Consider the following 14,852-nt stretch of genomic DNA (forward strand, 5'->3'; position numbering starts at 1 on the left):
TTCTCCGAGGCCGGTGCGATGTAGCAGTGGAAACTTTTGGCACCATCCGCGACACAGACCCAGGAACCGAAGACGAACATCGCGCCTTCCTTTAACACGCCGATGGGCTTGATGACAACTTGTACCATCAAATTCACCAGCGAATTCTCAGTGAGATCCCCTACCTGGCACGCCAGTTGTCGGTGTTTAGACCTGGCAACCTATCGAGGGGGTGCTCGAGATAGTGTTTTGGTTGATGCAGCTCGTCGAGATCAGGAACTCGAAGGTAAATGCAGACACATGATTTAGACACGTCCTGGCCTCTGCCACCACCATGGGCCGCCTAGGGGACTGCCTACCCCCTAGGCACCGCGGTACCCGCCACCCAACGCATAAGCGCGTTTAGGCAGTCGCGGAATTCCGCCTTTGTGGAACACTGCGTAATACCCTACATTCTGTGTGTTGGTTAGATTGAATTGCTTTGGAGGAGGTCCCTGCCTCGCCTTATATAGTTGGGGGCAGGGTTAGGAGTTCTACTCTTAGTACAGTAAGTACATTTCGAATTCTCGACTAGTTCCTATCTTTCCATATAGACTACGCCGCCCTATGCTATGATCTTAATGTCAGATGCATCTTGGTGTCCCGCTCCATATTTGGAATTGTCCAAACCTTCTGGTGGGCCTATAGATGTATGACAACGTATAAGAAATTTGTGTTTTTGAACCAATTAATTTAAGAGTCATGTTAGTCAAAGTTTCTTAAAGCTTGAAAAAACTTAATCAAATCGTCATGTATTTGTGACTGCTTGACCGGCAAAAGTAGACTAGTAGAGTGTGAACGTTAACAAGGCAAGGATGGGTGGAGGAAAGAGGTCTACAGCGACCGTGTGTGCCCGGGTGTCAGTGTCCAGAACCCAACACCGACCCCGTTCCAACTTCCGACCCAGGCCGAGACCGCCGACCCGGACTCTGCTGGTCGTCCGCACTGATCTCAAAGCACCCAGCGTCCCTAACGCGGCGAAGCATTCTCTTCCAGTTCGCTTCTTCTGCTGCCCTTACAGCGCGACAACTCCCAACTCCCCCCAAATTTCCTTCACCCCGAAGCACCCACCCCCACCCCAATCCCCCGATCCCTCCTCCCCACCCCGCCTCCGGCCACCGCGTCCGCCCCCCACGATGGCGTCGGCGGCGGGGTCCTCCAACGTGATGCTCGCGATCCACGAGAAGAAGACTACCCCCACCGACCTCTACCGCCCGCTCCGCCTCTACATCGCCTCCGCCTACTCGGAGCGCGAGGCCGCCGCGGCCGACGACGACCTCAGCGCGGTGCGCGACCTCCGCGCCGAGGTCGAGCAGCCCTCCCTCCCGGACCCGTCCTCCCTCGAGCAGCGCCGCGACGCGCTCCTCGCCTACGCGCGGGCGCTCGCCCTCGTGGAGCCCCGCTTCCCCATCTCCCCCGACCGCGCCCACGTCCACTCCCTCACCTTCACCTGGCACGACGCCTTCAGGGGGAACAAGAAGTGCGCCCTCGCCTCCATCCACCTCGAGAAGGCCGCCGTGCTCTTCAACCTCGGCGCCGTCTACTCCCAGATCGCGCTTGCCGCGGACCGCTCCACCGATGTCGGGATCAGGACCGCGTGCGGCGCGTTCCAGAGCGCCGCGGGCGCGTTCGCGTGGCTCAGGGAGAGCGGGATCGCGGCCAAGGCCGTCGCCGCGGGGGCTACCACCGTGGACGTCACGCCCGAGTGTGCCGGCATGCTCGAGAAGCTCATGCTCGCGCAGGCGCAGGAGTGCTTCTTCGAGAAGGTCATTGGTGGAGGGAAGCCGCCCGCGCTGTGCTCCAAGGTGGCGCGGCAGGTGCGTGGTTACTAGCTGTTGCCCAGGTTGTTTTGTCGCTTTGAACTCAGCGCTACGGGGGCTTAGTTTGGATTGATGTGGAATGGAGCTTTGAATGTTTCTGAAGTTGTTTGAGCAGCGACAACAAGTTTACCAGCCATAAGTGAATTGTGATTATATATTATTCAGAACCTAACTAATTGAGAGACCATTATAGCATGCTGAACCCTAAGCTAGGAAAGTTCATTTATCATAACATCATGATAAACCTAATTCTGGAATATCTTATAGGCCTATAGGGTGGTTAAATTGTTTGATTGAAACATTTCTGGAGTAGCAAGCAATCGGTAGTAGTAGTATGATCATTCATCCTGTAAAGATTTCGTTATGTTTGACTTGCTAGAGTTTGAGTGTGTATCCTGATGGTAGTGAGATTAGTTCCAACTATTGATTTAATTTGGATATATATTAGGACTTGATTATGCATGATTTGCATGGTTGGTGTTTAGCTGCTATTAATGCAGCACATTCTTATTCATGATACCGTCACATTTCTTCTCTTCTTGTTGTTTAGCTTCTAACATTACAGCATATTCTTATTCATGATACTGCTACATTTCTTCTCTTCTGTGAAACTTTGGTGTCATTACATGTTCACATATCTTTTCAGGTGGGCATATTCTACGAAGAAGCATATGCATCTCTCAGTGCACCTCCTCTAAGTCAGCACTTCGATAAGTCATGGGTGTCTCATGTCCAGCTGAAGGCAGCCCAATTCTATGCTGATGCTTGTTATAGATATTCACTGGATCTTCATGAGAAAGAAGAAATTGCTGAGGAAATTGCATGCTTGAAGATTGGAATGAGCGCCTTGGCAGATGCTAAGAAGGCTGCAAAGGGAGTTGCTGCCCAGCTTCTGGATTCCGTCAACAAGCTGGAAAGTAACATGAAAACCAACTTGGAAAGGGCTATGAAGGAGAATGATCGTGTTTACCTGATGCGGGTTCCAGCTGCTGGTTCCTTGGGTGCCCTCCCTGCAGCATCACTTGTAAAGCCTACCTCTCTGGCTGAAGCTTTAGATGCCAGCAAGGAAAGGCTTTTTTCATCACTTGTGCCTGATGGCAGCATGAAAGCACTTTCCAAGTACACAGAGATGGTAGATAATATTATCCGGACTCAGGCAGAGAAATTGCAGCAAGCTAGTGAGATCGCTAGAGTCAGATTTAAGGAAATGGACTTACCAGATTCTATTCTTTCATTGGAAGGAAATATAACCTTACCCTTCGATCTGAAGGAAGATGTAGAGGCTGTGCAGATAAGTGGTGGGCCTGCTGCCTTGGAATCTGAGCTGCAGCAGCTTAGGGATTTGAGGAGGGTCAATCAGGAACTACTTGTTCAGACTGAAGAGCTTCTGCAGAAGGAGGCGAATGAAGATGCACAATTTCGTACGCAATTTGGGAGTCGCTGGACCAGACCTCAATCAAGCACCCTAACTAAAAACATTCAGGATCGATTGAATCTGTTTGCTGCTAATCTTAAGAAAGCTGCTGATAGTGACTCTTTGATTGAACGAGGCGTGAAGGAGAACTATCCCTTGATGTCTATTCTTGACAAACGACCAGTAAGAATTTAACATTAGTATGTTACATGAAACTTTAAAATACTGTTAAGACTTAACATTTGAGTGGATTACCTCTCTTTGTGTGCTTCACTATGAACCATGACCCTTTTCTGTTATCATCATTATATTCTTCATATCTAGATAGTTACACATTCCTGTTATATGTTGCAGATAGAGTCTGCACTTCCAAGTATTTCTAGGCCTATCATGTCCTTGGATGGGAATGAAGATGCCATTGTTGGAGCCCTGAAACAAAGCTTGGTTGGTACATTAGTTTTCTTAGCTGAGTAAGACTTTGTTATAAACTTGGCAAAACTTATTTCTATGTGTCAACACAGAGACAACTGGAATCTCTTGGAGCACAAAGGGCAGGTCTTGAAGACATGCTAAAAGAAATGAAAAGAAAGGTACAACTATTGTTCCTGTGTTTTTTCTTGATAATTTTTTCTTAGGCGATTTTTTCTTGATAATTGTGCTTTTGTAGAATTCTTTAAGTCTGGCACTAGCATTAAATTACAAGCTATGGTGCGATTTATCTTCTCAGTGATCAAATTATTCTTAAAATGTTAGTGTGCTTGGAGTGCTGTATTAATTACTAATTCGTCATGAGCTCCTATGAGTGCTTTTTGTTTGTGTGTGTGTGTGTGTGTGTGTGTGCGCGCGCGCGTGCTAATGTTGCTCTACTTAGTAAATCTTCTGCTTCCCATTGACCCTTCCAAATTCCATTGGACAAGATTTGTGGAGGTCCTGGCGGACTGCTTTTCAAGTTTGTTAGCCCTTACAATAACTGAAATTCAATCTGTCTTTCATTTCTTAGAAATGAGTGGTAAATAACTGGTGATGTGGTCATATACTATTGTGTGTGCTGAGAATATTCATTTCTACCAGGATGATATACTGCCTAAGTTGATGGCTGGTGTTGGATCACATGACGATCTTTTCAAGAAGGAGATTGCTAAGTATGATTCTATCTGTGCTGAAATTGCTGATAACATTATGGCACAGGAACAATTATTGCTGCAAATACAGGTAAGCAGACATGCCTGATAAACATTGGTGCAGTCCGCTTTGAGACTTCCTTTGTGCGAGAAGTTAGTCTAAAAGCATATACCTATCAACAAAATTTCTATTCCAACTGAGTGAGTGGTAGCACAATTGTTTTGCAACTGAGTGAGTTAACTCCAGTAGATGAGAAAAGAAAGAAACAGTGTGAGAAGTATTTATTAGAGCCAATGTGCTATATTTTGTCATTTACTTCCTTGTGTCTGATAATTACATATTGCATCCTTGCACAGGCGCAAAACGAGCAATTTGCTGCTGTATTCAATCTAGAGGATTACAAAGGTAACCTTTCTAGTGTTTTTCCCCTTGTCATAGTTATGATAGATGCCTGCACACAGTGACTGTTGCAGCTTGCTATATACATTAAGTCCAAAAGTTACAACAGGCTCTTTAGATTACTTATTCTAATTTACCTCATGCCAGCAAGGTTACAGTTATTGCTTCAGCTATCCATGTGATGTACTGCTACCTTTCGTTGCTTTAAAATTTTATACTTGTTAACATCTTATTTTTTGGAATTTGTCCATCCTATTGTTGGTAGCTATCATGCACTTAATCACTTTGGTAGTGGACTTTCCATTCTTGAGCCCAACAATTACAGTGATTCCCTAGATTTGTGCTGATAGGTCGGGAAACTAGTGATTTGCTGGCATTTCTTTGCAAATTGAAGCAATTTATCTGCTTCAGTTATCCATAAACTTCATTACATTATTTGCATACTTCTTACAGCAGTCCGCTTGTATGCATGCCTTTGCTGCCTGTGCATAATTTTCTGGAGTTACTTCAAACTGATACTGTTCTTCTTACATTCTAACTTGTAATCATTGTTGCATTGAATTTTGAGGGAAAGTTGCATTGAAATATTATCAGTCAGGTGCTATTATTTTTAATTTTTTAGACCTGTTGGAGTTAGATCTTCTAAATAATGTAATGTGTAGTAATTCATTTTTCTTTATGGGAGATGTAATGTGTAATTCCGATTTCTGAAACTTCCTCTTTTTTTTTCATTTCAGCTGCTCGTGAGAGATGTTACAAGCAAATCGCTGCTGCTGTTGCTAAATACCGGGAGATTAAGAAGAACATCAATGAGGGCCTAAACTTTTATGTTACTTTACAGGTGTGTGTTTGCATTTCCATTTTGTTCCATTTGCATTGAACATGGGAATGCTGATGTCTCTTCTCAGATGGGCTACTGATTCTCTGATGATCCCTGTTTACAGGAAGCAATTGGCAAAATAAAACAGCAGTGCAGTGACTTTATAATGACCCGAAACATTCAATGCCGTGAAATGATTGAAGATGTGCAGAGGAAGCTAGCGGGTTTCAACTTCTCATCCTCCAGCCACTCGTCTATGCAGAGGAATGCTTCTGTACCTCCTGATCAGAGCAGTCCATCACCACCGCCCCATGCTCAGGCCCCCATTGGGGGCGACTCCAGGCCTGGATACTCCCAACCGGAGCCAAGACCTGCATACTCACAGCCATACCCCCCGCCCTATGGCGCACCACCGCAACAGCCTCCATATGGCGCGCCACACCCCGGTCAGTACCAGCAGCCACCGCACCAGCCGCCTCCTGGTCACGACTACGGTCAGCCGGCATATCCTGGATGGCGCGGGCCGTACTACAACGCCCATCAACCTCAGCCGCAACAACCGGGCCCATATCCTCAGCCACCCTACAATGCCCCCGGGGCTTACCCTCCCCACCAGAGCAACAACTACTACAGGCCTCAATGAGTGATGGTCATCTTGCCGTCGCTGCCACTATTCGTTTGCTTCTTTTCCATTGGGTGCCATTGTGGAGTACATTATCTGGTGTACTGCATGAGTTCAGGCGGTGTAATATGGGGCTGGTTAGACGGTAGCTCGTATGATTTGTGCGTATAATAATGTGCTGGATTTGGTATATTACATGGATACATTCTCATTTGAATCACCACACTGTAAGGCCTGCCAATTGCCATTACTTGAGTACATATTAAAGTGCAATTGCAGTGAAATAGTAACTGGGAAGAGCTAAACAATCCTGAGCGGCGTTTTCCGAACGTAGAAACTTTCAGTATATTTTGAGCGTCATTCAGTTTATCAATTTACGGAAATTTTCAAATGTGTTCCTACCTGATTGCCCAGAGTACGAAGCTTTCGAACCAAATGCGGCAAATAAAGATTTAAGTCAAGAATACTCTGCAAAGCGTTAGAAAAGAACGAGCCCATTTGCCACGGTTAACGCAACCATACTGCGTTTGCAACCAGCTTTAGGCTTATTGCTCTATCCCGGTAAAGCTCCAAATTTTCAAATGTGTAGTACTATACGTACTATCTACCATTCTACCCCGTCATTTGAAATAACTAAAGCTTCAAATCATTTTTCTATATTTCAAATTCATCGTCATTCGGTCAACGTGCACTAATCCGAGCAACTACTCCTGGACTGGACACCCAGCTTAACTGCATTGTGGATCAGCTTATTTCTTGGGTATTTTTATTTTCTAGCGCACCAAAATGCAAGATGATCAGGCAGGCATATCGGTTTTCATGACCCTGCGATGTACTGCACATTGTTCTGGTTAAGATTCGATAAACTTGCTGCTAGCCAGCCACAACAATGCATGCATGCGAGTGAAATTTGCAATGCTCTCTTATGTCATTGGGTTACTTCAAACACGCCATGAATCAGGAGTGCCTCAGGGAATGCGTGTGGCAGGATTAACATCGATCAGCCACTGGCGTGAATGAAAAATATGGATATTCTTTTTCTTCCTTTCTACGGATAAAAATAATTGAGTTCTTATATTTCTGAAGTATACTGCGTTCCAGCAAGTGAAACTAGCATGGGTGAAGCCAGTCTCAAGAAAACCAGATGTGCAGTTTCAAATACAGCGACCACAGAGCGGCGGCACTTGTTACCAGGTGTTCCATGAGCGAGGTAAACGATCTTATTTGTCACAAGACATAACCTATGTTATCTTTGCTCGCACAAGACAATATAACAGCTATCTAGCCGGAAATCAAGAAAGGCGGCTAATCTGCAGCGAGCGGCTAATCTGCAGCCAGAGATAGCTCCAGCCACACGTCGAACCATGCGGAATCTGCCTTTCCTCTGCCAGGAGACCAGAAACTAGCCCCAGCTGGGGTAAAGTGGCATGCGGGAAGACTGGGGTTGTTGCTGCGTGCCCCGGCTGTTCGCGCTGATGAAGCCCTGCAGGAGACTCTGCGCAGCTTTCGCTTGGTCCAGCGTGCCCTGGATCTCCACTACCGACTCTGAAGAACCGGCATGTGCTTCAAGTAGCCTCAGTTTTGCACCGGAAATCTGGGGTCAAATAGAACATTCATGAGAATCTATCAGATCATAACAGAGGATGAATTTCAGATAGCCATGCCCATGGAACAAAAAGCATAGCTCCTATACCTGACAGATCTCTGCTAGATTGACCCCGCCAACTCCAATAATAGATTCCAAGGAACTATTTGGAATCCTCAGTTCAATAGTGCTTGAGTACCTGCTGCCAAAGGACCCTTTTTCACTGAAATTTGTACTGGTAAAACTGAATGTGTTTAGGAAGGGAGAAGGACTCCAAAGTCATACCCAGCAACACTTGTATGTCCTCGGTGATCCGCACGTCCATGCATCTGTCCAGCAGCCTGACCAGAAAGAAACTTAAATCTATTCAGAACTCAATTTTTCTGATAGGCATAAATAAAATAAAGAATAAAGCAGAGAACATCTCAGCAGCCAAATCTAGGATTCACAGGTGATAACAAATCAACAGAATTGCACCATCGTGTCCGCATTATAGAGTGAATATAGCTGCTACAGAAGTGACAGCTGTAAGGATGAAAGTTGATCACCATAAGACAACATATGTTTTTTTCCCTTTATTCAGATGTATCACACCCAATATTGGAACAAAATAGGCAGATTGGAAAAGTCATGTGTTCAGTCTAAAGCTTCTAATGAAAATTTTTCCATGTGGTGGCCATTTCAAAAGGAGGGAAGCTAGCTCGTCAAAGATGTACCTCAGTATAGTCGTAAGCATTTGAATTTCCATCTCTTGCAATGCCTAATTGCTGTGTTCCCCTACTAGAGTAGCTATCAGTAGGCACATGGTCACGATAAGAACGATGGGACATATAATCTGCACCGGGACTGAAAGAGGAGGGAAGTTCTCTAGTAGGAACACGAGCAGGTGCTGCATATCTCTCATAAGCAGATGACGGGAAATTACTAACAAACAGAGGGCTTCCATTGGGATATTCTCTTTTAGAAAAGTAGTCTACAGGATATGAATGGGAAGGATCACGAGGTGCATTTTCGTTCAGTCTTCCATATGGTACATTACTGGAAGGTCTTCCGTATGGTGGATCGTTGGCAAGTTTTCCATATGGTGCATAGTTGGCAGGTCTTCCATATGGTGGATCGTTGGTAGGTCTTCCAAATGGTGGAACAGCGGCAGGCCTTCCATAAGGTGAATCATTGGTCAGTCTTCCAAATGGTAGATCTATGGCAGGCCTTCCATATGGTGGATCATTGGTAAGTCTTCCGAATGGTGGATCAATGGCGGGCCTTCCATATGGTGGATCAATGGCAGGCCTTCCATATGGTGGATCATTGGCAGGCCTTCCATATAGTGTGAATTCTCTGCTATCAACAGGATGATCATGAAAAGGGGCAGCAGGTGGAGGATTATTGGTAGAACTGGTGTCTCTCAAAGTCCTAGTTCTAAGTCTCGAAGCAACCTCTGCGAGGGCTCCTCTTGCAATAGCTGGAGGCCCAGCAACCTGAAAGCTTGGAACAAATATAAAGGCATAACAAAAGTTAAATATAAAAGGTCTGGATATAGAAAAAATATATATACCTATCGTGATGCAGCTGTTTGCAAATATTAAATCACCTGCACAAGCTCATCATCAAAAGACAAGTACTTTGGTTTATCTGCTTTCGAGTAAACTCGAATTTCTGCCTCAGTTCGCCTTCTCATTTCAGTAATTATCTTCCCACCTTCCCCAAGAATACAGCCAACTTTGCTTGATGGTACAACAAGCCTTGTACTCACATGGCGTTTCTCAGAGGGTACACTTACTTTATCATGGAGCAACATAAGTGCCTCAATTGTTGGGGATATTGGATCAGCTGGTGTCTGGAGAAATGAGGAGGTAGAATTGTGAGTACTCATGCAGAAAGTTGGTGTTAGAAGGGGTTGACAATCAGAACAACCATCTGCATTACCTCCTTAGATGAAACAATAATAAGCCTTTCTCCAGAAGCATCTTTGTCAAATTCTTGAACCTTAATGCGAGCACCAGTCTGCTGCTCTACCCGCTTAACATTGGCCCCACTTTTCCCAATAACTGAACCAATGAGCTCAGAGGCACACAGAATTCTGACAGAAAACTCCTCAGTTTCAGCAACAGTTCGCAAAGGTCCATCTCTATACGGATCAAGCAGGGGTATAGGTGGTGGATGATCAATATGCAGGTGTGACATTGGATTTCCATGTGGTAATGGTGGTGGAGACTCGCGTTTCCTTCGTGTGCTTGCATCTATTATTTCTTCAAGAGGTCGATTTTCTTTACGAGGATGTTGATGGAGACGAGTAGATATTTCATAGAGAGCTTTCCTTACAAGAGAAGGTGCTCCAGATATCTGAAATATCAACAGCAGAATTAAGATATTCATGTCCAAGAATGAAACTATGCATGATAAAGACAATTTTCAGGAGATGAGAACAACAGGCCAGATCCAAAACTCCACTTTAGTTCATTCAATTAATTGGCAGGGAAATTAAGTTATCAAAAGCATGAGAAACTCGCCAAGTAGGACAGCAATTGATGTATTTGTTTCCATAAAAGTAATCCATGAATAGTTGAATATTAATCCAAAATAAAGAAACACTATATGAGGCCACAGGAGTTTTTACTATTTATATAACTTGCCTGCACTAGTTCATCACTTTTAAGTGCACATTGGGGAAGGCTTTCAGATGGCAAGACACGGATCCCCGCACCAGTATCACTTCGCAGTTGTTGTATAATGGAGCCACCTTTTCCTAGAAGGCAGCCAACTTGATTGCCTTGAACCAAAATTCGGGCAGTCACATCATCAGCACTTTCAGATTTATTGTTGGCAACTCCATCATGAACTTCATCTGCCACGATCTTATCATGAATCTTCAATAAGGCATCTTGGGCAGAACAATGGGGCTTCATGCTCTCTGAGCCATCACTAGTTATATTTTCAGCTGTTTCATCAGCTTGCTCAGATTGATTCTGGTAGTTGAAGATGATAATTACTCTCTCGTCTGCACCAGGAATGGAATCAGCAACCCTTATCTTTGATTTAGTTTCCTCTCTAAGGGCCTTAACAATGTCACCACCTCTCCCCAAGACACTGCCTATCTTTTTTACTGGGCACAATATCCTGTAAATGGTTTCAATTGGCTCAGAGGGCATAGATGCGTCATCATGCCTGGAGTTTAACCGTTTCCTCTTTCCATCATCAGAATTGGAATGCGTCCTTTTTTTGGAGTTACTTCTTCTAGAACTATCATAATCCATTGCACTCAGTTTTGTAGTCCACCTTTGTCAACATAATGAAAGATTCATCAGCACAAACAAACTGAATAAGATACTGATAAGAAGATCGTATTGCAAGGATGTTGCATGCACAGAAGCCAAGCATTTCTGACGACAACAAACACAAACACAAACACATAACAAAATCCAGAAACTGCTGTGAAAAGTTCATGTTGCTATTTTGTACTACATAATACCAGTATAGGCAATCCGTACAACAGGCTTCAACCATGCACAGGTCAAGACACCCCAGTAACCACAACTCATGTTGATTTAAGATACACCAGCAATTTATTTTTTTAATATATAAATATATTTAGTCACAATACAATTTTTAAGTTCAATTATCTAGAAATGCATATATAGTGCCAGCATGGTGGAAAAGGGAATGTTGTATTAAGGTGCCACACCTAATTTCAATACATAGATGAAAACATTTAACATAGATGGGCTGTAGCAGAAATAAACGATTTGACACAAAGTTTCTTCATCAATGTTTTCACCAAATTAGAATAAAAGGATTCAAGGCACAGAAAATAACCCATTATCATTCCATAAAGACCTAAATGAACAAAGCATAAATAAAATTACAGTTCTGTTGGTTCCTACGTTGAAACCGGTTGTACCAGGGTGGAAAGGCATATGCAACTGGATAGCTACAGCTTGAATTTTATACAAACATGATTAGCATGAAACTATAAGCCTTCCCAATGCCCGACTTTGGCGAATGCCTTAGGTATTTAATACATGTCCATGTAGGATGAGATCTTATGTGTCAAGCAATTAAATGAGAAAAGAGAATGAGCTAGTGTCCTGTGGAATAAACAAGCTGGGCTCAAAAATCCTAGAGACAAGAAAAACAACCAAATATGCATTGGGGGAAGAGGTATGTAAAATCACTCAACTCACAGTTCTCTCAGGAACTCAAGGATACCAAGTATTTTGCGCTGCAATGATGCAGCTTTTTGGTTTCTATTGCTCCTTACTACAACTTGGAAGACATGACCTTGGTGGCCGAAAACTACTGGCCATAGTGGCCCCTAACATCTAGGACATGATCACTAGTGGAGCAATTGACTCAGCTAACACTACTTCCTGAAGACCAGGACTTGCTAACATATTTCTACCTGACTGCTAACTGAACACTGAATGAAACTGAACAAAAACTAAAGACTTGACTCATTCTAGCTACTGTCTGCCTTTCTTGCATTATTTCTCTAATAAATAATTTTGGACATCATGCATTGCGAGTGGCTTAAGTAGCATGTGGAAGCTACAATCCCAAGCTCAATTAAGGCACATTATCACTAACATTACATTATATAAGCAAAAGGCATCATTGCAATTGCAACTTGAAGCAATTCTGTATGGTGGGCCTCTAAAATAGCTAGTCTTTGTGCTCGTAAATGACAAGGAATGACTTGACAATAATACGTCATCACCAAAGGTGAAATGGAAAATTGTTAGCTGCACATCCTACTACAATTCTACTAGCATGTAACCAAAAAAGCAACCCAACACTCGAAAAAGTACCACATAAGAGCAGCCATTTACGGTATGGGGAACTTCAGCACGTGTACAAGAATAATGCAGTAAATCTGGTCAAATAGCAAACACTAACACACAAACGCTGCAGGTCGCCTTACATTCCAGGTCATTAACTACACAGGTTTTAGCAGCCTCAATTTATGTTCAGCCAATAACACAAGAAAAACACCAAACTGAACATGTTGCGCATGGGCCCACTTACAGGGGCATTTGCACAGATGATTTGATCTGTGGCCTGAAGCATAGACAATAATATGAGGCATTGAATTCAACTGAACCCTTAATTTTGAGCAGTCGCTACAGCCTTAAAGATCCGCTAGGGACAAAGTGGATGGATTAACGAACCTATCCTCGCAAAAAAGAAACATTGTTTCTTTTCTGTGGCCCGGCAAAAAAGGTGAGGATCTAGTGGCAACCTGCACTGATTCTGTAAAGTAACCTCTACAGTAGTTTGGCTTTGTATCCATAAATGGCAAGGAACGACGTGGCAATCACACCTCATCTGAGACATTGCCTAAACCCTAAAGCGAGATAGCAGATTGACAACTGCAAACCCTAATCCTGCTGCACCCTACTAGCATGTATTAAAAAATAGCAATCCAACACTCAAATGAAACACCGCGTAAGGCAAGACATTTAGAGCACTTGAGCACGTTCGCAAAAATTCTCAGCAACTCTGCTTACACTAACATGGGAATGCTGCAGTTTGACTAATGACTACCCACGTATCAGGGGCGGACCCAGTTTAGGACATGGGTGTACACATGTACACCCGATAATTGCTTGAAAAAAAATTCGAAGTTTAGAAGAATACATGGTCAGATCCAAATATAAATACAAAACATCAGGGTTTGGGGGCTCGATTTCGCACCGCAGGAAGGGAAGGGAATAGGTGGGCGTACCTGTCGGATGTTCGTCGCCGGCGCCCGACGAAGGCCAGGTGGTCGGCCGACAAAAGACCTGTCAGTGGCTGCTCGCCCTGTCGTCGCCGCTAGGAGATAAGGCCGAGAGGGTGGAGCGCAGAAAGGAAAAGGCAAGGGAAAATTGGCCGCTGGGAAACGAAATCCGGAGTACAGGCGCGGGGAGGAGGGGGCTCAGCTGCGAGGCGCACGCGGGCGCGAGGGAGGAGGGGAAGGGCGGCTCGACCGGTCGGGGTTGGAGAAGACGGATTGGGCAGCGGCTTCCGTTGGAGTCAAGTCGGGGGAAGGAGAGGAAATCGCTTGGCTTCCGGTCTTCCGGATGAAGAAGACCTGAGCCGCCGAGTCTATCCTTCGGGGCCCACGCCCTAATATGGTCCTAAGGCCCAGTAAAGGCCCAGATATATAGCCTTATGAGGGGGTGTTTGGGACCACTCCACTCCACGAAAAATTACTCCACTCCACCAACTCTGAAAATTTCGCAGCCAAACGCGTCTAGCTCCAGCAACTCCGGCTCCAGGAAAAAGGTGGAGCAGGGGGTAGATCCACGTTTTTTGTGGAGTACCTCAAGGGGTGCTCCAAAAACTCCCTTTACAGACCTCCTCGTGGAGTTGGTGGGTATTTACCCACCATTGCCACTTGTTACACATCGATTCAAAGAAAAGAAAACGCCCCGTCGCCACCCCTCGCCCCGGCTCGCCATGCTGCCCCTGCCCGCCTGCCGCCCGCCGCCCGCCGCGTCGCCCCGCCCCGACCTACCGCGCCTGCCCGCCCGCCCCTGCGCCCAGTGCGCCGCGCCGCCTCGGCCTGCTGCGCCCGGCGCCCCGCGCCACCCACCCGCCGCCCCTGCGCCTCGGGAGAAGAAAGGAGAAGGAGAAGGCAGGAGAAGAAAGGAGAAGGAGAAGAAAAGGAGACTGACAAGTAGGACCCATTCATATGGGTATAATAGACCATTCACAACAAGTGCTAATGTTTTTGGAGCTGGAGCACTGCCATTAGCCAAACACGTGCAACAGCTCCATGATTTTTTGAGTTGGTGGAGTGGAGCTAGGAAAGTGTGGAGCTGGTGGAGTGGAGCTGGTTTTTCTGGAGCGGAGTGCTCCCAAACAGGCCCTGAGTTCTGACTAATAATAAAGGGTGGTGAAAGTTTGGACTATTTTGACAACTTTGGATCCGGATCCACCCATCTAGTGCATTTTTTTCGACAGGAGAGGAGTTTTATTTATGGGGTGTTTGGCTCCCACAACTAAAATTTAGTACCCATCACATCGAATGTTTGATACTAATTAGAAGTATTAAACATAAGCTAATTACA

The 14,852-nt window shown here is 45.0% G+C and overlaps 2 protein-coding genes across 3 annotated transcripts; one reads left to right on the forward strand and one right to left on the reverse strand.

The window, feature by feature from the left end:
- The first annotated feature begins 1,089 nt into the window (after positions 1-1,089).
- On the forward strand, positions 1,090-6,523 carry LOC117839661 (vacuolar-sorting protein BRO1). Its single transcript, XM_034720054.2, has 8 exons — positions 1,090-1,835; positions 2,485-3,435; positions 3,607-3,696; positions 3,774-3,842; positions 4,324-4,464; positions 4,731-4,779; positions 5,511-5,614; positions 5,718-6,523. Exons 1-8 carry the CDS (start codon positions 1,155-1,157, stop codon positions 6,234-6,236), a joined length of 2,604 nt encoding a protein of 867 aa, XP_034575945.1. The 5' UTR covers positions 1,090-1,154; the 3' UTR covers positions 6,237-6,523.
- Positions 6,524-7,270: 747 nt separating this feature from the next.
- On the reverse strand, positions 7,271-13,872 carry LOC117839662 (KH domain-containing protein At4g18375). 2 transcript variants are annotated; one of them, XM_034720056.2, is made up of 8 exons: positions 13,523-13,872; positions 10,434-11,076; positions 9,727-10,143; positions 9,392-9,637; positions 8,517-9,278; positions 8,086-8,141; positions 7,909-7,999; positions 7,271-7,809 (listed from the first exon to the last, which is right to left on the reverse strand). In XM_034720056.2, the coding sequence occupies exons 2-8, from the start codon at positions 11,052-11,054 to the stop codon at positions 7,618-7,620; spliced, it is 2,385 nt and encodes a 794-aa protein (XP_034575947.1). In that variant the 5' UTR covers positions 11,055-11,076; positions 13,523-13,872; the 3' UTR covers positions 7,271-7,617. The 2 variants fall into 2 exon arrangements, with proteins under 2 accessions (XP_034575947.1, XP_034575946.1); XM_034720055.2 differs by having other exon boundaries at positions 7,909-8,002.
- Between the last annotated feature and the right edge of the window lie 980 nt (positions 13,873-14,852).

The sequence above is a fragment of the Setaria viridis genome, chromosome 9 (genome assembly GCF_005286985.2).
Source record: "Setaria viridis chromosome 9, Setaria_viridis_v4.0, whole genome shotgun sequence".
Taxonomy (NCBI): domain Eukaryota; kingdom Viridiplantae; phylum Streptophyta; class Magnoliopsida; order Poales; family Poaceae; genus Setaria; species Setaria viridis.

What these genes read in the sequence shown, in the direction of transcription:
- LOC117839661 (XM_034720054.2), top strand. Translation starts at nt 1,155, where the DNA reads ATGGCGTCGGCGGCGGGGTCCTCCAACGTGATGCTCGCGATCCACGAG. An exon ending in AATTATTGCTGCAAATACAG is followed by an intron (nt 4,465 to 4,730) that starts GTAAGCAGACAT and finishes ATCCTTGCACAG; the next exon opens with GCGCAAAACGAGCAATTTGC. An exon ending in CAATCTAGAGGATTACAAAG is followed by an intron (nt 4,780 to 5,510) that starts GTAACCTTTCTA and finishes TTTTCATTTCAG; the next exon opens with CTGCTCGTGAGAGATGTTAC.
- LOC117839662 (XM_034720055.2), bottom strand. Translation starts at nt 11,054, where the DNA reads ATGGATTATGATAGTTCTAGAAGAAGTAACTCCAAAAAAAGGACGCAT. An exon ending in TTATTGTTTCATCTAAGGAG is followed by an intron (nt 9,638 to 9,726) that starts GTAATGCAGATG and finishes TCATTTCTCCAG; the next exon opens with ACACCAGCTGATCCAATATC. An exon ending in TTGATGATGAGCTTGTGCAG is followed by an intron (nt 9,279 to 9,391) that starts GTGATTTAATAT and finishes CCAAGCTTTCAG; the next exon opens with GTTGCTGGGCCTCCAGCTAT.